We start from the raw sequence: 27,520 nt of genomic DNA, 5'->3' as shown, positions 1-27,520 counted from the left end.
GAATAAATATCTGACAATCTATTCTGTCCAGAGTAAAGTGCAATATATGAATGTTTGTTTCATCAGGCATATACAAAGCAAAGGTGTACTGATACAAACGTGTGTGTGTGTGGAAAAAATATTTCAAGGGGGCCTCAACTGCCGATCCCGCCTTAAGATATTTAGAACAGGGTCCACATTTATTTTATTGTTTTTGAATGACAATTACTATAACCTCATATAGACATTAATACTGACCACCAATCTGCAAAACATGTCTATTTGTGCACTTTATTGTTAATGGTATCTGAATGCAGTATAAACAAATAATCACGCAGGGGAAAAAAAGAACCTTTTCAAAAAGGGTCCTATTCTTTTATTCTTACCCTCTTATGGAAATTGGATAGGGAACAAAAACAATAAAAAATAAAAAAATAAAAAGTAGCCTGATCCATAGGTTTTATAATACATAATCAATTCTATACGATTAATATTAATTTATTTAAATTTTCCTTAACTTTATAAAAGGCCAAACAAGTTAGTCTACTCGACTTTGTTACCAGGCATTCAAAGTTACAAACAAAACAAGCAAGATTTTTTTTTTTTTTTTTTTTTCTGGTTTATAGTTATACAAGTTTTGTTAGTGTAAGTCAAACATACACAGTGACAGCATTTTGTTTTTCCTCTCCATGCATTTCTACAGAGGTACAATATATGCAGCCTTCTTATCACAAGATCAAATTATTCAGAAGATGTTATGCTTTTCTTAAAACAAGCATCTGTATAATTAACTGAAAATGATCATAACACCAGGTTAAGTAAAATAGCCCTGTATACAGAAACCCATTAATACCCCTCCCCCAGATTTCCAAAGCTAACAAGGAATATATCAGCTCTTACCAGGAGTATTACCAATGATGATACACATAGGAAAACTCAGTGACACAAGACTGAGGCATATCAGTGTTTATTCCTAAAGCGTTGGTCTTGAAAGATTATTTAAACAAAGCATTTATTTTTAAAGCACTTAACAATACAGACTGAGTGAACTAACCAGCTTTCATGTTACAAAACTTATTGCAGTTGTCACAAACATTCAAGCAAACAAAAAAAGTCCAGTAACAATGATTAGAAAACAGAGAACAGCTTGCTGTGTAACTGCAGCACCTTTTGAAAAGACCTACCAAAATTAAAATACATTACTAACAATTAGAAAGTACACTTTGTGCATCTAGATTAAATGTTCAGATAATAATACACGCTGGTAATAAAACTAGGATTGGCAGTCAAAGCCAAAGATTATTTCTGTTCTAAAATAAATAACAGGGCATTGTCAGCCACCGAGACCATGCTTCGGTACAAACACTGCAGACTTGTGCTGAACTCTTCAATGCAGGGCCAACTAAAATCAAGGGTTATATTGAAAATGCTAGCACGTTGCATCACTCCTTACTTAAGTTTCCTTTTAACACATACATCATTACTTTCTTGTGGAGTTCAAACCCCCCGACACTCCACACATGCACACTTCCCTTCTCAGCTGAAATTACGTTCATGCTCCAGGAGTCCAACTGCTCACGTTTGGACAGAAAGACCATTTAAATTTAAACATCAACTACTTTGGACAACCCAAGACCAAAAAGTTACAAAAAACTGAAACAAAATGCTTGATTTGTTTAAATGTACTTCAATACATTTGTAGAGGTACTACACATTTCCTTTTCAATAAATAGACACTAACATAAAGAATACTGCTCACAGTAAAATAATTAAAGCAACATTTAACCTAATACAAGTCCATGCTTGCAGATAATGGCATCAGCTAATGGCCTATTTAGAGTAGGGACAACTATATAAAAGTACATCTGGTCATTCATTGATAAAACCTTTTTGTTTCATTATTCACTTCATTGCAGATTACATGTTTTTATGAGCAGAGACATACTTTTTGTGGAAAATTAAACTTTTCAGTCATGCTTATACAAATAAAGAACAGTCAATTTAAACTGGGTTAAGTTTTTTTTTTTTTTTTTTTTTTTTTTTTAAATATGATTTTCATTGAGCAGTCAGTTGTTATTATTGAAGGAAACAGCACAGCCCTGACCTCCATTGTCTTCAACACTGCAAGTGACTTCCTCTTATAATCGATATAGTTTGGATTTGCAAAATCCAACAGTTAACAGCAGTCTGTCCTATTCTGCAGGTTATCAATATTTCATACAATAAATTCTAATTTGTCATATAAGATTATGAATATACATGTTACTGGAGCTAGCTTATACAGTTTAAACAGATATATTAAGTGTGCTTTTATGCTAATCATTTCTGCAGCAAGAAAAAAGGTGTCAAAACACGCTTAAGAACACTTGTTTTAAAAATGAATATGCAACACCATAAATCTAGATTTCGTTCAAGGTACAGCTACTATAATACTTTATGAAAATGTCACTTTCACGATTGTGCCTGATTATCTCTGTAGTGTAGTTTAAACAGTTTTGAAAATCAACACTTGATATTTTCATTTGGAGGTAAAACAAACTGCTTTAGATTTGAAAGACTTTAGATGTTAAGAGTTGTTCTTTCATACAGGATGACTGTTCTGATGTCGAGCAATTTTGGCACATTCAGCTATTATTTTTGCCTTCAGAAACAAAAAATGAAATTACCTATGGTGCACAACTTCTGTTTGTAGTGTTTCTCATTTTGTAATGAGTTGCCCAACCAACCAGGCTTACAAGTCTACAAATCGGGTTCTGCTATGCTTATGAAACATACATTTAGTACACAAACAAAACAAAAAACACAATAACTTGTATGCACTATGTTACCAAGAGAAAACAAAAATAAGTTTGTTCCATTTGGAAAATGACATTGCTGTTCACTGTGCCATTTGCAATACTGTGTGCCAGTATAAGGCTGCCTTTTGTTTAACTACTGTACTGCACAAGGGGCGACAAGCACAAGTGAAACCAATACCAAAGTACAAAAAAAAAAAAAAATTAAAGAAAAAGTCCAGACATTCTGAACCATATATAATTGATGACACACGAAAAATCGAGTTTCAAAAAAAATACTTGGACTACAATGCACACAGCTCCATGGGCACTGTTACATAGGACTGCACCCTTAAGCTAGATTTCCATAGTAAATGTCATATGTATCTACTGCAATGTACATGGAAAGCAAAATGCTTCAGGGTATCATATTAAGCTCAGGATAAAAATAGTGTGAGAAAGTTTAGAATAAGACAACATGTTTTAAAGTTGCGTAACACCTCCTTAAGGAAGTGCTGCTTCATTTTAATGACTTTGGTTCTTGCCTGTTAACCTTATCTATATTGATAACTATCCTACGTTAAGTGTTGAAACATTTATACCATTCCTCTATATTAAAAAAAAAGAATTAAGCAGCATTGCCTCAGCTAGGATTAAATGAACAGTCTATTTAATAGCATCCAAACCATGCTCTGATACACATCTGAAACACCCAGACATGCTTACTGTTACTGTCCACCCTTGTGTGTAATGCATAATCCTGTTTTTTTTTTTTTTTTTTTTTTTTTTAATGAACTCAATCAAGATTGCTTTGATATTTGTATTCCTTGCTCATTACAATCAACCGGTGTATTGCGTATTTCAGTACTGGAGTATTGTTTTGGGTAGACACAAAAAACTGTCTAAATGTTGTACTGTTTCAGTAACAATGGTGTTGCGAGATATACTTGATTTAAAAAACACAGGACCCAGCAACAGTAATAAGTGTCAGGCTTAGGCCTCCAGTTCTTGAATTCTTTAATTTCTAAATCCTTTTCTTCACCGTCCTAAACTATTCAGTTAGAGAACAGCAACATTTTTTTTTCTATTTAAAACAAAAGCAATCAAAAAAAAAAAGGTCAGTTAATGAAGATATATAATTGCTGAATTGCATCTACACAGAAAGCTGCAATGACACTTCATCTTTCTCCCCTTCCCCCTGGTCTAGTAGAGGAGGATTCTGCGCTCAATACCCTTGCGACAGATGGGGCATTCGCTCATTCGGTCACCGCACAGCTGGCACGTGCCATGGCCACACATGAAGATCATATTCTTCAGTCGATCCAGGCAGACCGGGCACATCGTCTGCAAGAAACACGAAGAAGTAAAATGGACTAAATATGAGAAATTGTTTTCTTTTTTTTTTGATAAACATTTGAAATACTAAGAATAAATCACATTGTAATCATGGTTAAATATGATATTCATAACCCCCCCATCTAAAATAACGTTGGTCTACATCTTAGCCACGTGCACAGTGATGTGCAAAAGCCACCTCTTGCCACAGCGTGCGTGGTTAGTAAACCACAACACTGCCACCTGAAGCATAACAAAAGAACAATTAATGACTATTACAATAACTGCAATTTACTCAGGGATGGAAATAACTCCTATTGCACAGCAGCAGGTTTTACTATGAGCTTGATTAGCCACAGTGTAGAGGTAAAAAGCTCAGATGTGTCTTATTAAATCACAGTAAAACCAGGAATGGATCAAGCTGCTCTGCAATGGGCATCTTCATTTCCATCCCTGTTTACTAGTCAAGAAGGAAGTCAGATATGTACCACCAAACAATAATTATTAAAAGGACCAATTCAAGTTAAGGCTTTTGTGACCTATTCAGGACAATACGTTCCAAATAATCTGAATCCCTGGTTAGCTCTTCATACATGAGCTGTTGCATTGGGCATAGCTGGTATTATGGCTTCTAGCGCTACCTGTAACAATGCAACAATGTTATTATGTATTGTATCAGTTGTAATGTTTGTCCTAGATCTGTGAGATGAGACAACTCTGTTGTCTTGTCCATGAGTAATTCAACATAGTAAGTCCCTTAATTCAAATAATACCTGTTCCTTGATGTCCAGCAGCTGCTGCTGTAGTTTCTGCACGTCCGCATTGACATTTGTGTTGTCCTTGTCTCTCTGTAAAGCAGGGATGTTTGCGCTGGCTACAATGGAACAAAACCAATTAAAAATGTGGCCAACCAGATCGTAACAACAGGGTATGTGTCAACATTTCACATATATTGTTATCATAGTGCTCTTTAAATGTAGCTTACCAGTTAAAGGATGGGGTTCTGATTTGCAAGTCTTTTTAGTTGTTTTCAGTTTAAAAACAAACAAATAGAGTTAAATTTAGAATAAAAAATAAATAAATTGGTTAATTCCTGCTTTATACCCACACCTCACACAGAATAGGGAGAAATTAGTTTGTATATTGTGATTTGCGCTTAACTCACAAGCTTTGCATTTTATTAAAACTCCTATTTAATTTACCAATTAAAAGTAGGAAATACCATCATTTAGACCATTGGATAGCAAAATCCTCAATGTATTATTCCTGAACAAATTGATCTTTTAGACTAATAAAATACATTTCAGGTGAAAATGCATCCAACCCCAATTTCAGGCTTTATCAAATTTAAACCTAAAATCAGAACCCCTCAATCATTTATTTCTATGTTAGCTTGAATATTTTACTTATCTTGCATATTAAAACAAAAACATACTTACACATTCTATTATATAAACTTTTAGCCCGAGTCCAACACATAAATACCAAAGGAATGTACTGTATTAACAATCATAACTGACCTACATATTTTAAACAATTGGTGCCACAAAAGGCACTGCCTGTCCTTATGGTTTATTTTAATTTTAAATTACAGAATGTTAGGTCATTGTCAAAACCCTGGTTCCCTGAAATAGAAAGGTAACCATTACCAAATGGGTATTTACCTCCTAGACCCGAATCCTGAATATTGTATAGCAAGGCTGCTCTTTGAGCCTGTGATGCAGTCATGACCCCGCCCCCGAGGGATGAAAAGGCTCACAGATCTCAGCGTCATTTTTCTTTCAAGCCTGCTGCAATCATGGACACAACGACCTTGAAGTTTAATTGTTACATTTCTATTTCATCAAACCAGGTTTATGATATTAACCTAATGTTCCCTTTCAAGTACGAAACGTAACCATTACCGAATGGGTGAGTGTACCAAAGCCGTCGCAAGGGCAAGATTGCAGACAACTGGAATGCTACAAGGCTAAGCTGAAGGCTGCCCTGTGCATACCATTCGGAACCCCAGTAAAAAGTAGCTAGGGTGACAAAATTGAGGGAAAATTTCACTGCTATGTCTGTGTTGTAAGGGTCGACTGTGAGCCACCCTTAACACTAGTTCCAAAACCAGGGATTTGAGGATTCACGGCATTAAGTCTGTAGAACCTAGTGAAGATATGGGGAGTAGCCCACAACGCTGCATTGCAAATGTCTTTGACAAATGCATCCAGGAATAAAGCCCACAAAAGTTGCCATGCCCCTGGTGGAATGGGCAATGAGCTTTACTGGAAACAAGGCTTGACCAAGGGACTTGCCCCATAGCAGACAAAAAATAGTTTGGACTGCCTCCAACCTTTCGTCCTGTCAACATAGTACGCCAGGGCCCGAACTGGGCAGAGCATATGCTCTCTGTCAAACTGGAAAGTGGATGGAAAGCCTCCAATTACACACTGGTTGACATGGAACGGCGAGATAGTCTTCGGCAAAAAGTCACAATTGGTACGGATGCTGACCTTTGTCCTGGCCTCTGTAAAAATTAAGCAGGCTTTCACAATAGAGAATGCTTGCATTTCACTGCTTTGCGGAGGTGACAGCAAGCAAGAAAGCTGCTTTAAAGTGAGCTGAGCTGAATGCCTCAAATGGAGGCTTCATGAGTGCATTAAGCACCACGTTTAGCCTCCAGCGAGGAACAATGTCCTTCATAGGCGACTGAAGTCGCCAAGCCCCTTTCAAAAATTGCCCAGTCAGGAAGTGAGCCCCTGGGGAGACCGAGTCAATCTTAACATGGCAAGCTGAAATAGCTGCCAGTTAGACCTTTAATGTAGAGCACAGCAGCTGCTCTTGATGCATGTGTACTGAGCACCACATTGCAGACCTGCGCATAGTATCTATAAAAAAAAAACAAAAAAAAACACAATGACAAAAGTCTCTCAACAAAAAAACTGTGATTAAACAAATGACGTAAATATAAACTTCTCGTATGGTGCTAATTGGCAAAACCAGGAAAGAAAATAAGCTCCTACCGAAGTTATACAGCCTGGGGGGAGAGCACAAAGTCAGCTGACTTATGCCGCTTGATCCCTGGGAAGGAGCGACTCAAGGCCCTGGCTTCATGCAGGACACAAGGAACGTAACAAGTAACAGGCTGTAGTGCACCCAAATACGCATAAAAAGAAAAACTATTATAGCGATTCGTTTAATATCACATATAATTTGTGTAAAACACACAAAAAATGCTAACTATATACTGATAGAAGCAACAACGTACTCTGAACAAGGCTCTCCAAACAGGGCAGTCTTCAAAGGAAAAATGGTGCAGTAACCTGTGAGCGCAGTCCTTTTCATCTCTCGGGGGAGAAGTCATGACTGCGTCACAGGCTCAAAGAGCAGCTTTGGTATACAATATTCAGGATTCAGATCTTTAGCAATGGAGCGGTTCCCTTTCAAGTACATTGAAAGGGAACCGCTCCATTGCTCTGCATGCGTGCTCCACCTGAGATTGGAGGAATAAAAAAATTGCAATACAGCTCCCCCTCCTGGCAAGTAACACTCATCACAAAAGGATCAACAAAATAACAATAACACCTGAAAAACCCAGTTACAACATTTCCAAACCAATGAACAAACAGAAAAAACAATTTACACTATATAATATTTGTAGACTGAAGGAGGTATGTGATGTTTTGTGAGACCTGATTGTTGCTTGTTCTAGGGTTTGCTTTGTTTTTTTTTTTTGTTTTGACTGTGATGCTGGGTTTTCAAATGGAAGGCCTGTAACAGGCTGGCGTTTGCTCATTTCTACTGGAAAAGGAAAGAAGATTGAATTGTGTGATCTTGCAACAGTTTCCCTTTTAGGTTTCCCTTTAAGAAAGAAAAGAGAAAGATATGCAGCAACAAAAAATGGGAATACAACGGGTAAGGAATTTATTAACAAATATGTAATTAAAATCAAAATATATGTGAAAATTAAATCAAACTGGGATGTATGAAACACATGTCCCCCTGTATTCATTTAAGAGCCGTTGAATTTAAGTGCTGCAAACTCATCTGTGCTGGTAAATCTGGGTTAAAAAAAAATAAAAGCCATATGTAGGAAGAAAACCAAAAAGGAACCAAATAGGAAAGCATAGGTATGGCTGGGTGGTGCTCTACTTATTGAGCAGGGTTGTTTCATCATTTAACATAATGTAGGCAACAAAACGGGAAATATGCAACTGAATATATACCTTTTTCATTGAGTAGGATTTAAAACATTTTGTAGAATTTCAAAATCTGTAGCTGAAAACCAGTAGTCAACAAATGTCATTTTTAGAAAACAGCAGATATAAACTCCAGTTGCAAACATCAATTTTAATGGTTTTTTTTGGCATACAAGCCTCATTTTTAAACCATTACTTAGAGCAATTCTGTGTTTTCCAGTAGCACTTAAATACTGTAATGTGGATCATAACTACAAATAAGGCAGGGGGTCTCTTCTGCAACAGTTTATCATAACTTCAAATATCATGAAAACAATGCGGCGGCGAAGCAAAAATAAGGTTAATGACATAAAATAAAAGAAATACACAAAATAAAGTTAAACCGAAAGGGAAAATGAGGAAGATTCACTCACTAAGATCATCAGTGGAATCTTCCATACCTTTCCCACCACAACACATGATGAAAGGTGTTCTCCGCTCGACCACAGCACGACATTGCACACACTTCTTCATCAGGCTGGCGCAGTCTGCAATGACAAGGGCAAAAGGAACAGCATGTAAACTTTTGTTTCAAAATGAAATGTTTAACCCTGTAATGCCCATGCACTTTTGAAATGAGAAAAGCTACTTTATTTATGTAACTAGATTCGGTTTCTTGTACAAAACACAATTTCTTTCCCCCTGTCGGGCAACACACTATACTGCATATGAATAATTGTGGCTTGTAAAGCTGGATTAAAAAAATTATAATATAGAGGGATGGCTAAGCATTGTATCATATGTGATACAGAAACGGGCGTTACAGGGTTAAAATGGACAGAAAACTCATTACAGCTCCCATCCGGACAGAAAGCAGATTGCCTTGTGCATCACACAGGGTTCATACACTTTTTCAACATTAAAATTCCATACTTTTTCCAGACTTCCATTTGTTTTTCCCAGACTTGTGTTTTAGTTAGTTTCTACTAGTTCTTCGATAGTTATCCACATAGGCGGGCAGCCGCAGAGCACTATAGCTTTTTGATCCACAGCAGAAGTTGCTCCTGGTTTTCTAAAAGTATTTGTCAGAATCTGGAGGTGCATATCTAGCAAGAGGCAATGCAGGTATGCAAAAGAGAAGTAAGCTACAATCTAAGAAATGTCCAATATTTGAGAACTACATTGCATTATTTACAAAGAGAATATAAAAAGTTGTATACTGCAAGTATACTTGTGCCAAAATAGGATACTTTAATGGTACCAATAGTATACTAAAACCAGAACACTTTGGCACAAGTATACTTACAGTATATTACTTTTTTGTAAGGGATGATATTGGATTCTGATGCAAACTTCTTTATACCCTCTGTTAAATGTTGAACACTATGGGAGGTGAAAAATAACAAATTAAATAACAAATGTGCACGCATTATATATTAAAATGTGCAAGTGTCGTATATTAAACATACAAGTCAAATACTAAACACAGTACACCCTCACTATAACAACCCTGTTTGGGTCCAGAGCCTTTTGTTCGCTAGAGTAAAAGGACAATCCAAAACTAACAATGTAAGCTGCTGGAGTAAGTTATGGAAGTCACCTTAGATAAAGGCATTAGCTAAATTATTAATAATATTAGTACTGTTTTTATTCTTTGATTTTTTTTATTATTACAGTATGTGTCACTACTACCACTAATAATAATAATAATAATAATAATAATAATAATAATAATAATAATAATAATAATAACAGCAATGAGATTGTGAATAAAAGTAGGATTACAAGTACAGTACCTATTTGTGGCGTGCTTTTGTTTTTTTTAAATCAGTATTTAATCGTATAATGAAGGCCATATAGCGAGGATGTAAATAGTATATCTACACTCGGCTGACGGTTTGGACATGAGACTGTTGCTGCACTCGGTACTGAAAAGTTACAAGCAAACAACACACAGTTAAATAAAATGACGGATACATTTTATTAATCACATTAAAGAAATGAAAAAAAGTGATGTTAACATGCTACACACACCATAGGGGTTACAGAAAGCATTTATTTATTTTTTTTTCAGTGATAAGAACTATCATATTCGATTTTTTTTTTCCTGGGTTGAGAAATAACATTAAGTATTTAATAAAGGTAAAAACAAGATAACAAAATGTGAATCTTGGTGAGCAGAGTACAGTAGCTTGTAATTCCAGTCTGTAACTTTGTTTAAAAAATCCTAGCCTAATCATATGTATATATTTTGGCTGTCGTAGTGTCCATTTTACCCTTCGTTTCACTGGAGCAGACCGAGTCATGTGACATATACCGGTGCGCTGACTGGATAGGATTGCTTGAGTTGTCAGTACGTTGTCAGGGGTGTTACACAGGGCAATCCTCGCACGCAATATAGTTGCTAATAGTAAATTGCCTAGACAGTTGCCGCTAGAGCTGTTGACCCGCTTTCGAGATCAATTATTAGCAATAATAAAAAATAATCGCAAAATTATTTTCATTCTTCCGTGACACTAGTAAAATTCCAGACATTTTCAAGACTTTAATAACGGAGACATGGTTTTTCAAGCATTTTCAAGCCCTGGAAATCAGTTTGGCATTTTTCCATACTTTTTCCAGACTGGCATACGAACCCTGATCACAGTCTCCACACATGCCAAGTTTACCAAGCTCTGGAATAACCTGCTTTAGTGCATTCGATGCACAGCATGCTGCAACACAGTCACTTAATATAATCTGTCTCTGTATTACGGTGGGCTTCTGCATCCCAGTGAATCTAGTCCCACATCGAAGTCTGTGGAATGTGTTTCACGCTGGGTTAGGGTTGTTTTTTCCTATGCGTGATGGGAAAAATGATTTTTCATGTGTGAATTTAGTGCTAATATAAAGTTACAGACAATGGTACTGGCTACAACTCCCCCTTAGAGCTGTGCCTGGCTGTGCCACCTAGCTGCACCCAGTGTGCAATTATTTCACAACAGTATAGCCAGCACCTGTTGCGTACCAGGAGCAGTTAACTAATAGTCATGACTTGGGGATAGAGGGCAAATATGTGAAGCTTAATTAATGACTTTCTATGCCCTCTAATAATCAGACTTGCCCAATAATTCTTCTTTCAGCACAGGCTGCCAACAACAGCAGTTATGTTGCAATATTTAAAACATCAGTTCTATTTGGCTGCCCCGCAGGGAAAAACTCTTGTTGTAAGCCTGGGTCTGCTTTTTTCACTTTAAGTAACACTTAATTATCCAGCCTTCCCACGAGGAAGTGTGCATTGTATCCATTTGGGCATCTGAGGGGCTGCAATTGCTTAGCTGGTCATTTTTTATTGTTGATAAAATAGGCGAAAAAGGAAGGGAAACAAGTCTGCCAGTTATCATAAAATAAGAAAGCTAATGTTTGTAATATAATTACAGCACGCGCAGGGAACTGCAAAGTTACTTTAAATCAGACGAAAATGCGAACTATATACAGATAGAGGCAACAACGTACTCTGAACAAGGCTCTCTGATCAGGTCAGTCCTCAAATGAGAGCAGTCCTTTTTATCCCTTGGGGCAGGGGTCACAACTGCGTCACAGGCTGCCAGTTATCATAAAATAAGAAAGCTAATGTTTGTAATTTAAAATCAGACGAATTTGTTCAGCTAAGACATAACCTTAATACTCCCCTCTCTAACGCCTGTGCATTTTTATGAAGCGTTTAACTGACTGTAAAATTACTATCAAATTCTATTAGCATTTTAGGAATGCTTGTGCAAGTAATAAAACATCCCAAAGACTACAGTTCTTGTCAGTAAATTATGGGAACACGGAATCATTTCTCATGGATGCAAAAATCCATGAATTATAGAACCTGTATTATACTATGCAGAGCTAATGGAAAATCACAACCAATGGGAAGCACATCTCACAAGACAAACTATGTACTGCACTTTACCCTCAATGACTGTAAACCTCCTTTTATTTATTATCACAGTTTTACAGGCTGGTTTTTACTCTCTGGCTCAGCTCAATGTGAAAACATACTGGATGGAGATATACAGGGTGATTAGAAAGTAAGTTTACCTAAACTTACTTTCTAAACCACCCTGTGTGTGTGTGTGTGTGAAATGAGTATGAAATGTTTCGTTGTTCTTTTTTTTTTTTTTTTTACGGTGACAATACAGAAAATGTCTATTCTCTGGATTGCTGTCTACACTAGCATGCCTCTAGACCAACGCCCACAAACGGTATTAGGAGATAAGACACAGGGGCAACTAACACTCATTTTTCACTTACTCTCACAGGCGCACATGTGGCCACAAGGCTGGAAGAGCACAGCTGCCTTCTTGTCCGAACATACCACACATTCTTCAATCTGTGGGAAGAAAGCTTAATTGTCACAAAACCTCCATTACAGTAAAAGAAAAATAAAATAAATAAACCTGAACAAACATTTTCTATTTACATTATATTCTACTAGGGATGTAATAGTTGAATCTAGAACATTTTCTAAAACGTTTAGTATATATTTAATTAGTTTAAACTACAGTAAAAAACAACTACATAAATATGTCTCACATACATGCAATATATTTATCAAACGAATGGGTTTTGTGGAGGCGGAATACTGTGTGTCTTTGAAGCAAACTATAACCGCACCCATGGAGAATCGCTATGAAGAGTGTGCAAGTAGGCTTCGTGACAAACTGCAGGCCGCTGATAAAGTGGCACTTTCCACAGACTGCTGGACTGCACTAAACACTGAAAGCTACATCACAATTACGTGTCATTACATTGAAAACTGGGAGCTTCAGTCTGCTGTACTTCAGACAGAAAACATGCAACAACACACAGCAGAAAATCTTTCTGAAAGGCTGAATACTGCAGTTGAGAAATGGGGTCTTGTTGGCTGTGTTGTTGCATGCGTTCATGATAATGCAAGCAACATCGTTCTAGCCAACATGCCAAGGTATGTGCCATGGGACTCTGTTAATTGTTTTCCACATACACTACAGCTAGACATAAAAACGGCTTTTCTGTCCGTGGTGTTGATTGTGTTATTGCTGCAGCAAGTCAGCTAGTTGCACACTTCCACCACAGCACTGCCGTTAAAACACTGGAGAAAAAACAAATTCAGCTTCAGGTAAAGCAACACCACTTGATCCAGTCGTGTAAAACCCGCTGGAGTTCAATTCACGATATAGTGAACAAAGATGGGCAATAACAGCAGTGCTGTGGGATCGCACATTTACGAAACTGGCAAATGCTCGAACCCTTGAGCTACACGATGACCAATGGCAACTGACTGAAGATATTCTACCAGTTCTCTCTGCTTTAAAATACGCTACAACAGTTATCTGCAGAACAGTCTGTTTCAATTTCAAGTGTGTAACCCATTTGCACCAGCCTCATCAAGACTCGCCTCAAAAGTGACGCAGCTGTCAAAAGTAGAAGTATTGTGGATTTCAAGTCTGCAGTTCGTTGCTCTCTTGAAAATCGAATGACACCAAATGACACTTCCGTCATCACCAAACCTGCACCTATAGCATCGATGTTGGATCCATGCCACAAGCACCTACGTTTTATTTTGCCGGATGTGCAAATGGCTGCAAAATCAAAACTTTTGCAATTGCTCTCTGATAGCGAGGCTGCACCGTGTACAGCGACTGAAACGACTGCGTCAGCATCAAAGTTACAGTGCAGAGAGTGTAAAGAGTGCCATGGCAATTCTTTTAGGAGACAACTACCTCCAAGATGCAACAGAGACTGTTGTAGAAAGCCAAATGGAAAGTATTTATAAGGAGGCTTGCACTTAAGAGTGCAATCCATTGGAATGGTGAAAGGCTAATTATACAGCACTTCCCCAGGCACAGACGTATTTGTGCATTCCAGGATCATCTGTGCCCTCAGAACGTGTTTTTTCCTCTGCTGTACTTGCAGTCAATCGTTTTCGCACAAAAACAACAACTGAAAGCACGTAACTAAAGTTGAATGACGCAGTTAAACAATCATTAAAATTGATTTTTTTTTTTTTTTTTCCATTTTTTACATAAGGACTTTTGAATGAAGGAGAACTTTGACAACTACTGAAAAACCGCCAAATGTTTTGAATATTCCTGGATTTGTGTTCTTCAAATTGATTTTTTTTTCTGTAACTTCAGCACTGGATAAATGATTCTTGGCAAGTACAATAACATAAGCAACATATTGATTGTGTACGGAATAGATGTTTAAACTACCAAAGTAACAAGAGTATAACTGAATACCTAATTAAACAATATTTACATCCCTATATTCTACTGATCTAAGTTGCCTAAAATGTGTTATCATTGACAGGTCATCAAGAACATCACCCAAAAACCAAGGCTGAAACATTTTAATTTTAGCCAAGCTACCGAGTCAAAATGTACACTGCAACTCGAGTCGCTATTGAAACAATCTTTAAAAATGTAACAAACACTTGCTGGAAACAAGTCGTTTAAAGTGCATCTGTCACAGATTTTTTTTTTGCTTAAAAAATGAAATCAATGGGACTCCCGAGTGGAGCATCCGGTAAAGGCACTCCACGTGGAGTGCAGGATGCGCTCTATAGTCTGGACGTCGCCGGTTCGAGTCCAGGCTATTCCATTGCCGACTGTGGACGGGAGTTCCCAGAGGACGGCGTACAATTGGCCGAGTGCCACCCGCCGAGTGCAAAAATAAAATGTAAAAAATTGTTTCTGTGCCCATATTTTGTGATATAAGCGGATCCTAAGCCACACCCACTGAAAACGCTCCATTTGTGCCTACCTCACCTGTGACGTAGTGGGAGGCCAGAACAAGCCACACGCGGTACTGATAGACAGACATAGTGTGAAAGACAGGGTCTGGGATAGTAAACAAGACCCTTTATGAAAAGTGGAAGTGAAAAATAATGTAAAATACTGTAAGGAAAATAAAATGCATATTTTTCACGGTAGGCAGTCAAATTCGTGATATCGTGAATTTTCCGGGGCCCTACTCATAACCTGATGTGCATTGTCAGACCTCCAGATAGAGCAGAAACTTTTTGGAGAGTTGAAGACTGAAATTACCTTTGTTCTAGACTGGACTTGGTCCTTGCATATGAGGCATTTCTTGACCCGTGGAGAACACAATGAGCAGGTGGCAATGTGCCCACAGGGCCCAAAGAGGGTGTCCCTCTTCATATCAGAGCATACCATGCACTCCTCAAGCGTTTCACAGTCGTTGCTGATCAGCGAGGGGCTGCGAGAGCCAATCTGTCCACTGGAAAGAGGAAGAGAGAGTACAACAACACAGGTCAATAAAGAGCAGGACACACCCGAACACACAAACATTTCAAAATTGGCTGGTTAACCACTAGGCTGTTGGTTAGATTACAGCTCAATGCTTTAATGATGGGAAGGCAGTGGCAGCTTTTGTTTTGGTTTGCAATAGTTGCGGCTACAGGCCTTATTACAAAACCACCATTAACTTTTAACTGTGCAGGGCTTTAAGTTGCGGCCAATTTGGATCACCAGTTTTATTTTCGGAGCCTGTGTGCCAGTGCTTTCAAAAGATCAGAAACTGAATTTATCAGTTAGTAATATAAACTGACCTGAAAAAATAGAGGGGGGTTTCTTGGTAAGTGTTTTTAATCACTGCATGCCCTTGAGATTGTAGTTCACGGTTTCATTATTTTCATTGCCAGCAAAGCTCTATAAATTACACATCCCAACACTACTGTTACCAGCATACAATGACATGCTCTTTGATCTGTGTTCTGGATTCATGGTTTGCAAGACAGTTATAAAGGCATAAAGAAACAAAAATGATTGTACAAAACCTACACACAATGTACCTACATGTACTCTCAATGCAGTAGTGGTTTCTCTTTAGTTTCTCATCCCATATCCCACAGTTTATGTACAGTATTGGAATACGTAAAAAAAAAAGTTGATCCCTAGAACATGTCTCAAGGTAACTACTTACTTTCATACATAAACATCTAATAATAATAAGAGGAACACATTTTTTGGTTACTTATTTCTAGTACTGTAATTCTTATTTTGTCAAACTAAAAAGAAGATATAGTTTAGCAACATATATTTATTCTGTTGTTTCAAGATTTTGTGCATCTGTACAAAAATAAAATAAATAAATAGCTTTTGTCTGGGTGGGCAATGGAACTAAATAGCCACCCAACTTCAAGGATGGTTCCAGTGATGGTTGAGGCTGCAATGTGAATAAACAGATACAAGACTCCTTCAGCACAAACATTTGACAAACAGACCAACAGCTGTACCTAGCAAGAGAACCTTCATTCTGGCCTCTGAGAAATTTAGACAGGCTTTCGATACTGAAAATGCTTGCTGCTCAGCGGAGGTGATTTCAAGCAAGAAAGCCGACTTTAAAGACAAAAAGTTGAACTCAGCCGAGTGCATAGACTCAAACGGAGGTTTCATCAGTACATTAAGCACTACATTCAACCTCCAACGAGGAATTAAATCCTTCACCGGTGGCCTAAGCCGCAAGGTGCCTTTCAAAAATTGCTCCGCCAGGAAATGAGCTCCTGGGGAGACTGAATATTTCTACATGGCACACAGAAATTGCTGCCATTTCCCCTCATCAAAAAGGTCTTGTAAAAATTGCAGTATAACTGCCATGGGGCATGTCGTGGGTTCAAACCCACAAGACAAGCACCACACCTGAAACACGCTCCACCTGTACCCATATTGGGAACGGGTAGAGGCTGCTGTGGCGTTTTGCAGGGTGTCAATCACGCTGTTCGATAACCCCAGACGGCTCAAATGCAGCCGTTCAGGGGCCAGACCCAGAGCCATAGGGTGGGGGTGCCACAAAGTGCCCTGCGCCTGGCTGAGCAGGTCGCGGCGCATTGGCAGTTCCCATGGCTGGTCGCTCAGGTTCTGCATCAGGGAGGACAACCAAACTCTCCTGGGCCAGTATGAGGCTATTAAGAGCACCCTGGCCCGGTCCTGTCTGATCTTCTCCAGACACAGCGAGAGCAGCGCGAGTGGTGGAAACGTATAGCGTAGACGTGTTGGACACTTTGATAAGGAGAGCTGTGCCACCGGAACGGTATCCAATTCCGCATCATCATATGGGAAAACTGCGTCTTGATCGTCAGCCTCCTCAGAGGCGACGATAGACAACATATCTGCTTCCATATCACAGGCCTCCATCTGCAACGGTGCAGGTGGGGCGGGAGGAAGGGTAACCGGTTGTGCAGGTAGGGATGAACGCTCTTGCAGCAGTTCAGCAAGGATAGCCTGCTGGCGTGACACAGCTTCCCATATCTTATCCAACTATCCTGTCTGCCGAACGAGAGCAGTGAGCTTTCTTCCTTCTCCGCTTAGGAGGAGGGGAAGGAGAAGGGGAACTGTAAGAAGACACTGAGTAGGAAGGTGAGGAGCATGGCTTCTCAACTGGACTCCCTCGAACACGACTCCTACCCTCCCTTGACACAGAGCCAAGGGAGGAGGGTCCAGCCTCACTGACTGAGCATGCCGATGCTGAGCGCTGAGCAGGCGTAAGTGAGCGTTCTCTTGAATGATGGGCCATCCGACTCTCAAGTACATGCTTGGAGAAGGGGGCACAGAAACTACACAAAGTGGAATCTGTCAGGGCTCTCTGAGCAGGCTCAAGGCCCAGACAGACAGTGCACTTAACGTGTCTGTCCTTTGCAGACAGCTTGGCCTTGCAGGAAACACATGCATGGAATCCAGGCATGGTAATGGTGCAGTGTACACAGTAGTAGTGTCACAGGACAGTAGTCCTGCACTTGGTACAGACACAAGGTGCACTCGGTACCTACACAGAGCACTTGGTACCGACACAGAGTGCTTGGTATCGACACTCGAGACAGTGCACTTGGTACCGAACAGTAACCTCGGTCCTGGGAGTGGGGGCGACAGTGTTGCAGTTACCGTTAGTGGTGTATTAACATGGGAGTCCCCTTTGTAAGACAACCACTGGCTAACGAGGAGTAGAATATTGCACAGCTGTAGGAGTGCTAAGGATCCCAGGAAGGACAGCACTTGAGCCGCAGGCTTCCCGCGGGGCAATAGGCCATGGCAGAACTTTACCAGCACTTGACATAAAACACAAGAAAAGCTAGAAATAAATAATTTTACTTCAGCGATTCAATATATTAATTCAACATTTAAAAGCTTAAAAGGAAAATGGCATCGTTGTCAGTGTGCGTGGCTCCTTTAGGCTCTTGGGGCGGAGCAGCAGCTGTATCACACTGCTCTAACAAAAAGTCTTTGGCATAAAGTTTCAGGTTCAGGTGTCTTAAATGGGAAACATCCATTCCTACTTGAAAGGGAACAACCAATTTACATTTTCTGCTGAATCTTTAAAAATACAGGTACTATTATTAGTTTACATGTTAATTAAATATGAATCCATTGCCCACTGGAAAACAGGTACATTAAAGTCTCCTGCTTTTATGAGCTCCAGTAGGGATTAACCAACCTTGATTTTTCTTTATGACATTTTGCCAGTGCCTTGCAGAGGCTGGGATCAGGGCAGAGATCCAGTGGAGACTGTCCCTTCTTGTTTCTGATAGTAAGATCTGCTCCATTGGCTGCGAGGAAACAGGCAATTGATGCAGCACTCTTTTTCTCAGCACCTTGAGTCCCCAGGCCCATTATTAACTGGAAAAACAAGAGAAAACAAAAATAGCTTCAGGATTACCCAGTTCCCATTGTATGTTAAATATATTTTCTTTTTACTGTATCTGTATATAAATCTATGTTGTTCAGAGCCTGGTTAGTATTATTTTGTAATACTTTTTGGTCTGGACTTTAACTTTCTCTGTGTTTGATTCATCACTCAACACTCAAACAATATGAATACTAGAAAACGTTCTTTGAGCAAAGAAAATGTAATAAGATAAAATCAATATTGGACAATCTTGGCGACACACCCAAGAAAAGACAGACAGGAAAGCAATACACTCAGGAGTTTTGCTGACGCTTTTAAAAAATAAACAAACAAAGCTTCCTGAGCAAATGACTTGCTTGTATCTCATTCCAAGGTTTTTGGACAGAGTTACGTTTTCTAAGGTGGGAGACAAAACTGCAAGCTGGACTGAAACCCTACTTCCAACCACGTGGCAAAGCCAGTCGACAGCACTGCCAGGCACCAACATTGAATTTATATACATTTTATTCTGAACCGAATGTGGTACCAAAGTCCATAATGTACAGGTAACAACTATTTATTTATTTATTTATTTATTTAAGTGGTCTGCATTTAAATACATTGTAATAAGACAATTAAAACAAGTGTGTCAGTAACATACATCAAAATAAGATGATGATGATTAAAAAGTTGGTGTCAACAGTACAGTATAGAAAAAAGAATTAGATTTGAAAAAGCGGTGCTCCGGATACTGTACTTGCTTATTCTCTTTACCTCTGCAGTTATTTGGATAAGAGTGTCTATTTAAGAGTAGTTGCTAATTGGCCCACTTGGGTTATGTATATACAAGTGCTACCCCGTTATACAGTGACCTGTTATAGTGCGGAATCGGTTATAACACGGTAACGTGGCTCCCATTTCTCCCATAATGCAATTTGACTCAAACGTTGGGTGAACGTTCCAGATATACAGTACGAAGCATGGCAGACAGCAAAAAACAAACATCTTTCTTTGTTTAAACATTTCACAATTAACATATTTACATTTTAATTGGAAACTTATCTGTTGTCCATTACAATATTAGCAAACCTCTTCACAAGTTCAAGTTTACTGCAGATGCTGGCTGAAGACAGTAGTTTATATTGAACACATGCAATCAGCTTTACATGTTCTAAGAAACAGAGCAGTGTACTTTATACTTTATTGTATACTTGATACTTTATTGTACTTTACAAGAACAGTACACCAAAATCAATAATATAATGACTATTACTTTTGACAAGTTTAACTGTTACCTGAGAACAAAACTTACAGTTAGAGTTTTTCATGATTCTGAAACAGCATGTTGTAAAGAAAGCTTGGTAAGTTGGTAAAGTTGGTAAGTCGGTAAACTTCTTTCCTATTGCAGATTCAATGGCTTGTAGCTTCCATTTATGTTTGTCACAGCTTGCTTTTACCACAGGAACATTACACGATGTACAAAACATCATGCCACACTATAATTTCCCCTTTCGATATTGTTCACTTATTTTTTAGCCACTTTGCTCGCAGTCCTGTTGCCATTTTTTCACCCCATAAACTTCCACTCCACTCATTTACATGCCTGCTCAAAATCAGCTACAAATCTCATTCTCTGACCTACACAGCTACATGTAAATGCTGCGTGCGCACACAACCAAACAATTTACAGATACTCGCAGATTTGTATTTTCAGTGCATGACATACTGCATTTTTGATAGAAATTAAGGAAGCGCCCAATCAAATGTGTTTTTACATTTCCAAGATTTCACAGACTTTTTCAAATTCACGATTTCCATGACCACCATAGCAAAACCGCAGCCTTACATATACGGTATCTGCAAACGTGTGACTGATACATGCAATACGTATCAAGTATATGTACGGACAGACAGACAGACAGACAGACATCACCCTTTATTCTCAAGAATCCTCATTAACTTAAACTAAATAATGTTAATACCAAGGTTCATGACAATTGAATAAGTGGCTCTCCAAATGTATGTAAAAACTTTAAGAGTGTGACAACACTAATACTTATTTTGGTATTAGTTAAAATATACAACAGAAGAAAAGAGCACACGCTGCACTTACAGTGTTTTTCGATGGCTCCCAAGGGCTATCCTCCTTGCCGACGTCCTGCATATCCTGGAGCTGGCGGAGCTGGGAGAGGGTGTGGTGTCTGAGAGCCTCGTGGAGAGGAGTGTCTCCATCTTTATCCTGGATATCCAGCTTCGCTTCTGCCCGAACCAGCAGCTAGAGGGAATGCAGCATTTGATTAGTAACTGAACTCTATCTGGACATAGAAAAATCTCATCACTTCTAAAGTGCTCCTGTCCTAGCAAGGGAAGTGCATATTTTATTTACAGGGTGTATTCTAAAGCCACATAATCAGGGACATGTACTATAGGATTCACAGAGCATGCAGCATTGACACTATCATGCACCAACATGACTGAACTAGCCAACAGTTTGAATTACTCCCTGTTGTAAGGTGGCCCTTAGTACTGTGGTGCCAGTTATAAGGCAGTGTGGTCATAGCTGCCATTTGGCCCATATTGCCCTAGCATTCTCATTAGGAGACAGATACAATTGCACAGTCTCTTAGAGATATGGAAACTGAGAAACATTAAAGCGGGGGGGAGATACTGCTTCTGCATAATTTTACGGTTGGTGGTGTGGAAAGCAGACTTGGTGTTCTTTGCTCTACCCACAGAACCAAATATTATCTGTTATTTTCAGTGTGGGACACTGGGCTCAACACCCTTTCAAACAGAAACCCCAAATTACATTTTCTTCTGACTTAAGTCAATTAAATGAGCTCCACAAACACACCTTGCCACTGCAGTGCTTGATGAAGTACCATTTACAAAAAACGTGTGCTAAAGGTGGTCCTCAGCCAGTTTCGGTACAAATGGACAAACTGTTCTTTAGCTATATGCAAAGCTCTACAGTGAGCAGTACTGATGTATGGAAATCAGAACTGAGGCCCGTCTCCAGGAATATACATCCCGGGCGTAGGATAACAACACACAACAAGATTCAAATATTATTGAGCTACAAATATTGAATTCGAATTTATCCAAATTTGAAACTTTCTCTATGCTCTGCAGTTTAAACAAGAGAATTACATGGATGGATGGATTAGTCTCTCAAATACAAAACACAGATGTTCAGTTTTAAGTAATTATTCCCATTTGGTTACACAGTTAGGATAATTAACGCAGTGCTAATTGAAAAGACAATCTTAACGGCCAAGGTACTGAAGTTTATTATTGTGTTTCTACTGTATATAAAATTGCCTTAGAAAAACAAATAAACATATATTTAAAAAAAAAAGAAAAAAAAAACTGAAGTTCATGTCAAGGTTTCCCTGGTATGCTAACCACAGAAAAGGTACCTGTGAAGTAGACTTCTCCATGTACCTGTATGCTGTTAGCTCTCTAACAGCCCACCCCCGAAACAAGAGCATTAGGCTTTCATGGCACTGATCAAAAGAACTCTGCCGTTTGCTCAAGACAAAGAACATGCAGCTCTGTGGCCTGTGTTTCAGAAAGGATTACACACTACAATTTTATTCAGCACAAATGTTCACCATATACATGGTCAGGAAAAATAATACTATGCAATTAAACCTTAATAAAAACTCACATTATTTAGAGTTTTTCATGATTCTGAAACAGCATGTTGTAAAGAAAGCTTGGTAAGTCGGTAAAGTTGGTAAGTCGGTAAACTTCTTTCCTACTGCAGATTCAATGGCTTGTAGCTTCCATTTATGTTTGTCACAGCTTGCTTTTACCACAGGAACATTACACGATGTACAAAACATCATGCCACACTATAATTTCCCCTTTGGATATTGTTCACTTATTTTTTAGCTGTGTCCTTAATGAGGTAATTAATTCATTAAAATTAATTCAAATCCATACTAACAGTTTCAAAAAAGTTCCTGCCATACCAGCAATATCATCTGATGGCAGAAACTGTCAGGTTTATTTAACTGAAGAGGTGTTCAACTAAGATCCACAAGATGGAGGTGTTCCTGTAACCTCAGACTTATTAACTTTTTTTTTTTTGTGTAAGATAACATTTTCATTGGCACTCTCTCGGCTTCATCCGAGGATAATTTGATTGTAGAACCAAGGTTTTAAATTAACTTGTGCCACTTGTGATTTCTTATCACAGAAATAAAAACAGATATGTTTGATGGCATCTTCAATTAGGAGGGAATTACTTACTCTGACAATCTGGGTATGCTGCCGTTCTACTGCCAGGTGCAAGGCAGTCTGCTGGTTAGCATTCTGGATGTCCAGGCTGGCGCTGCCCTAAATGCAGAACAAAACATTAGGTTACTATCATAACCCTGGTTCCCTGAAATATAAATGTAACCATTACCAAATGGGTATTTACCTCCTAAAACACCCGAATCCTGAAAATTACATACCAAAGCTGCTCACCGAGCCTGTGACGCAGTCATGGCCCACCCGAGGGCACAAAACGACTGCACTCACAGATCTCGGCGTCATTTTTCCTTCAAGCCTGCTGCGATCATGGATGCAGCAACCTTGAAGGTTAATGGTTACATTTCTATTTCAGGGAACCAAAATGTAACCATTACTGAATGGGTGAAGGTACCAAAGCAAAATCGCAAGGGCAAGATTGCAGACGAATAGAATGCTACAAGGCTAAGCCGAAGGCTGCCCTGTGCGTACCATTCGAAACCCCAGTAACAAGTAGCTAGGGTAAAAAAAATTGAGGGAGAGCTTCACCTCTATGCCTGTGTTGTAAGGGTCGACTCGGAAGTTTCAAAACACTAGTTTTGAGGATCTGCGACACTACGTCTGTAGAACCTAGTGAAGGGAGTAGCCCACACCACTGGTTTGCAAATGTCCTTGACAGATGCACCCTGGAATAAATCCCACAAAGATGCAATGCCCCTGGCGGAATGGGCAGTGAGCTTTTCTGGAGGGGATAAATTGGCCAGCTCATAGGCAATCCTGACCGTGTCTGCTAACCACTTGGACAGCTGCTGCTTAGACAGGGCTTGACCATGGGACTTAGCCCCATAGCAGACAAAAAATTGTTCGGACTGCCTCTAGCTTTTCGTCCTGTCAACATAGTACGCTTGGGCCTGAACTGGGCAGAGCATATGGAGCTGTCGCTCCCTATCAGACTGGAAAGGAGGTGGATGGAAAGCTTCCAATTCCACTTACCGTTTGACATGGAATGCTGCGATAGTCTTCCGTAAAAAGGCAGGCTTGTTACGGAGAGTAACCTTTGTCCTGGCCTCTGTAAAAATTAAGCAGGCTTTTGCAATAGAAAATGCCTGCAACTCACTCACCGCTTTGAAAGACAAAAATTTAAGCTCAGCTGAATACAGGGGCTCAAATGGAGGCTTCATGAATGTATTAAGCACCATGTTCTTCTCTGGAGGCTAAACAATGTCCTTCATAGGCGGCCGAAGCCGCTGAGCCCCTTTCAAAAACTGCCCTGCCAGGAAGTCAGCTCCTGGGGAGACCAAGCCAATCTTAACATGGCAAGCTGAAATGGCTGCCAGATAGACCTTTAATGTAGAGGATTTCCCCTGGTCAAACAGATCCTGCAAAAATGGCAGTATTACTGCCATGGGACAAGTTGTGGGGTTGAACCCACGAGGCAAAACACCACGTCTGAAAGATGCCCCACTTGTACCCGTACTGGGAACGCATGGACGCCCCCCTGGCATTTTGTAGGGTCAATAACCCTGTTGGTCAGACCCAGACGGTTCAAATGCTGCCATTCAGACGCCAGACCCAGAGCTGTAGGCTCGATGGGTCGGGATGCCATGAGGTCCCCCGTGCCTGACCGAGCAGGCCGCGGCTCTTCGGCAGTCTCCACGGCTGGCCACTCAAGAGCTGCATCAGAGTTGAAAACCAACCAGGTCTCCTGGGACAATATGGGGCAACTAAAAGGACCTTGGCCTGGTCTTGCTCACCACCTCCAATTTGGAGCGCCTGGGGACACCCCTTGAGAGGAGGTCCGTCGCCCAGTTTGTCACCCCGGGCAGATGCACGGCCTGCAGTGAGAGGAGGTTCTCATGTACCCAGAGCAAAACCTTTTGGGCCACATGATGGAGACCTGAGGCCGCCTTGGTGGTTGATGTGTTGTCTGTACGGACAAACATATGTCTCCCTCAAACTATGGAAGACCAGGTAAACCACCTGCAGCTCTAAAACATTGATATGGAGACCCTGCCAAGAGGGGTTCCACACACCATGCACACCCTGGCCATTCCACACAACACCCCAGCCCTGGCTGGACACGTCCATGGTGACGACCTCCCTTCTGGTGACACTGCCCAGCGCTAAGCCGAGGCGTAGATGGGCCGGCTGTTTCCACCAATAGAGTACCTTTAGGCAGTGGCGAGACACTGTCAATAGGCAGTCGCAGTTCAACATGGTCTGAAAAACCCTGCTGTTGAACCAGGCTTGCAGAGGGCGCATGCACAGGAGACCCAATGGAAGGGTCTGGGAAGCTGCTGCCATCAATCACAGAAGTTTCTGGAACGTCACTACCGTGAGTGCTCTGTTTATCTGAAAGAGCTCCAAACAGGCAATCTGACATCCGACAGAGTGGCCAACATGGACCCGGAGTCCAAGCACACTCCTAGATAGGAGGCTGTCCAGGAAGGCATGAGATGGCTCTTTGCTGGATTCACCGTAAGGCCCAACCGTGGAAGGGAGGGGGACCGTGCTTGAACTGCAGCGAGCAGCCGATCTGAACGGTGACCAGTTCTGCATGAGCCTCTGCTTGTGCTGGAGACCTGGCTAATTTGTGCCCATCGCCCAGATAACCGAGTACCATGCACTTCGAAAAGGCACAGGGAGCTAGGGAGAGGCCAAATGGCAAGACACGGAACTCATACACTGTTCCCTGAAAGGTGAACCGCAGGTACTTGCTGTGCTTTATGGGGATGTGGAAAGAGGCATCTTTGAGGTCCACCGTGAGACCCAGTCGCCTGGCCTGGTTGACTGCAACAGCTGTTGCACCGTCAAAATTTTGAACCTCCTTCGGCTCAGATACATGTTGACCGGTCTGATGTCGAGGATCGGCCACCATCCCGCTTGCGCACTAGGAAATACCTGGAGTAGAACAGTTGCTCCAACTGGAGGAGGTCTATCATGCAAATACCTCCTGAGACACCACAGCTGTGTCCTATGGGTCCGTGACTGATGTTGTAGCCACACCCCGAAAGGGAGGGGGACTGTGCTTGAACTGCAGCAAGTAGCCAGTCTATATGGTAGTAAGCACCCAGATGTCTGTGATGCCCCGACGCTATTAGTCCAGATGGCTACCTGAGAAGGTACTGTGGCAGCAAATTCCTAGGGCTGCTGCTTAGCCTGTGGCTTGGCCTGCGGCTTCTCTCTTTCTCTCTGCGCAAAGCGGCGGAACCTGTTAAAGCCTACATGACAAGCAGCCGGCTGTACAGGTCTTTTAGGCTGCTGGGACCTAGGGCGCCAGTTTGCCGCTGGTTTACATACTGGAGGTGGTCGCTTGGGAAGCAGGCGAACCAGCTCCTCAGTGGACTACCGCATGCAGTGAAAGAGCTGCAGCACCTCGTCCACCAAGGGACCAAAAGTATGCCCTGGAGTGACCGGGGGCGTCCAACAGCGGTGCTTTGTCCCCGTCAGGCATGCGTGACTGGGAAAGCCAAAGCTGCCTATGTGCAGTTACCAGTGCAGCCAGGTTTCTACCTATAGCTTGTCTGTTGAGCTTGGACAGGTTCTTGTTAAAGGTGGGGTGCAATGACAAAGTCATTGCTGAGTGCAGTTAAACTTTCTATACATGTCCTGAAAGTTTCATTCACATTCGTTACTTATAAAGTGAAAAAAGGCAAATTGTGGTTAGACCGTTTTCAAAACCCTTCGAGACCTCTACCCGGAAGAGCGCGTGTGCGTGACGTCACATCAGGACATTCACTGTTGTAAACAAATGCAGTAGATGGAGCACAGAAGTGAAAGCGATGTTACTGGTTCAGAGGTTTTAGCATCTTAAATCAAACAGATCAGAAATGTTGGTCTTGTGCTTCATTTATATTGGCTTCACAATGTAAAAAAATAAAATTAAAAGCTTGTTTACATTTGCACTTCCTTCTCTCTCTTCCATGGTTTGTTGTAGTCTGTTGATGGTAGAGTAGCGCATGACAGTTTTTTTTTGTGTCAGAGTTTCAGGTTTTTTAATTTGAATTTGTTTCTTGGCAGTATTTTCATGCCTGCTTTTAGTGAAAAGCTAGTGCCAAGCATCCTTATTCAGACAGTGAATTTATTTTGAAGAATATCGCTTGATTGTTGCATCTATGCATCCCTGCTGTAGCGCTTTACTGGAATTCAGTTATTAACAAACAAGAGGTCAAATTATCAATTGTATGTTTCGACTACGCCACCCTCAATAAAGGTGAGGGACCTCTAATTATCTCCCGCACAGGTATTTAACTGGGCAGAACATCAGTGACTGATAGGAAGTGTACAAAACAACTAGGAGGCAGATTGCAAAAAAATTGAGTGTTTACTGTTCAGGTTCACAGTAAAAACAAGACATAGACCCTGAAGTCTTCCGAAAGTTTTAGTTATTGTTACATTTTT

General features: G+C 40.4%; 1 protein-coding gene across 2 annotated transcripts in view; it reads right to left on the bottom strand.

The window, feature by feature from the left end:
* Nucleotides 1-328: 328 nt before the first annotated feature.
* Nucleotides 329-27,520, bottom strand: part of LOC117394387 (E3 ubiquitin-protein ligase mib1) — a 111,507-nt gene continuing 84,315 nt past the window's right edge. Inside the window, exons 14-21 of one of the 2 annotated variants that reach the window (XM_059015724.1) lie at nucleotides 23,138-23,224; nucleotides 20,994-21,155; nucleotides 18,710-18,891; nucleotides 15,307-15,499; nucleotides 12,530-12,608; nucleotides 8,683-8,796; nucleotides 4,862-4,962; nucleotides 329-4,097 (exon numbers count right to left, since the gene is read on the bottom strand). In XM_059015724.1, coding sequence (XP_058871707.1) covers nucleotides 3,957-4,097; nucleotides 4,862-4,962; nucleotides 8,683-8,796; nucleotides 12,530-12,608; nucleotides 15,307-15,499; nucleotides 18,710-18,891; nucleotides 20,994-21,155; nucleotides 23,138-23,224 — 1,059 coding nt within the window. In that variant the 3' untranslated portion in view covers nucleotides 329-3,956. The remainder of the gene's footprint in view (nucleotides 4,098-4,861; nucleotides 4,963-8,682; nucleotides 8,797-12,529; nucleotides 12,609-15,306; nucleotides 15,500-18,709; nucleotides 18,892-20,993; nucleotides 21,156-23,137; nucleotides 23,225-27,520) is intronic. The other variant, XM_059015731.1, reaches the window with a different exon arrangement.

Source organism: Acipenser ruthenus, chromosome 3 (assembly GCF_902713425.1).
Source record: "Acipenser ruthenus chromosome 3, fAciRut3.2 maternal haplotype, whole genome shotgun sequence".
Lineage (NCBI taxonomy): Eukaryota > Metazoa > Chordata > Actinopteri > Acipenseriformes > Acipenseridae > Acipenser > Acipenser ruthenus.
Note: the sequence above shows the minus strand (reverse complement) of the source record. Positions and strands in the feature narration are given on the sequence as shown.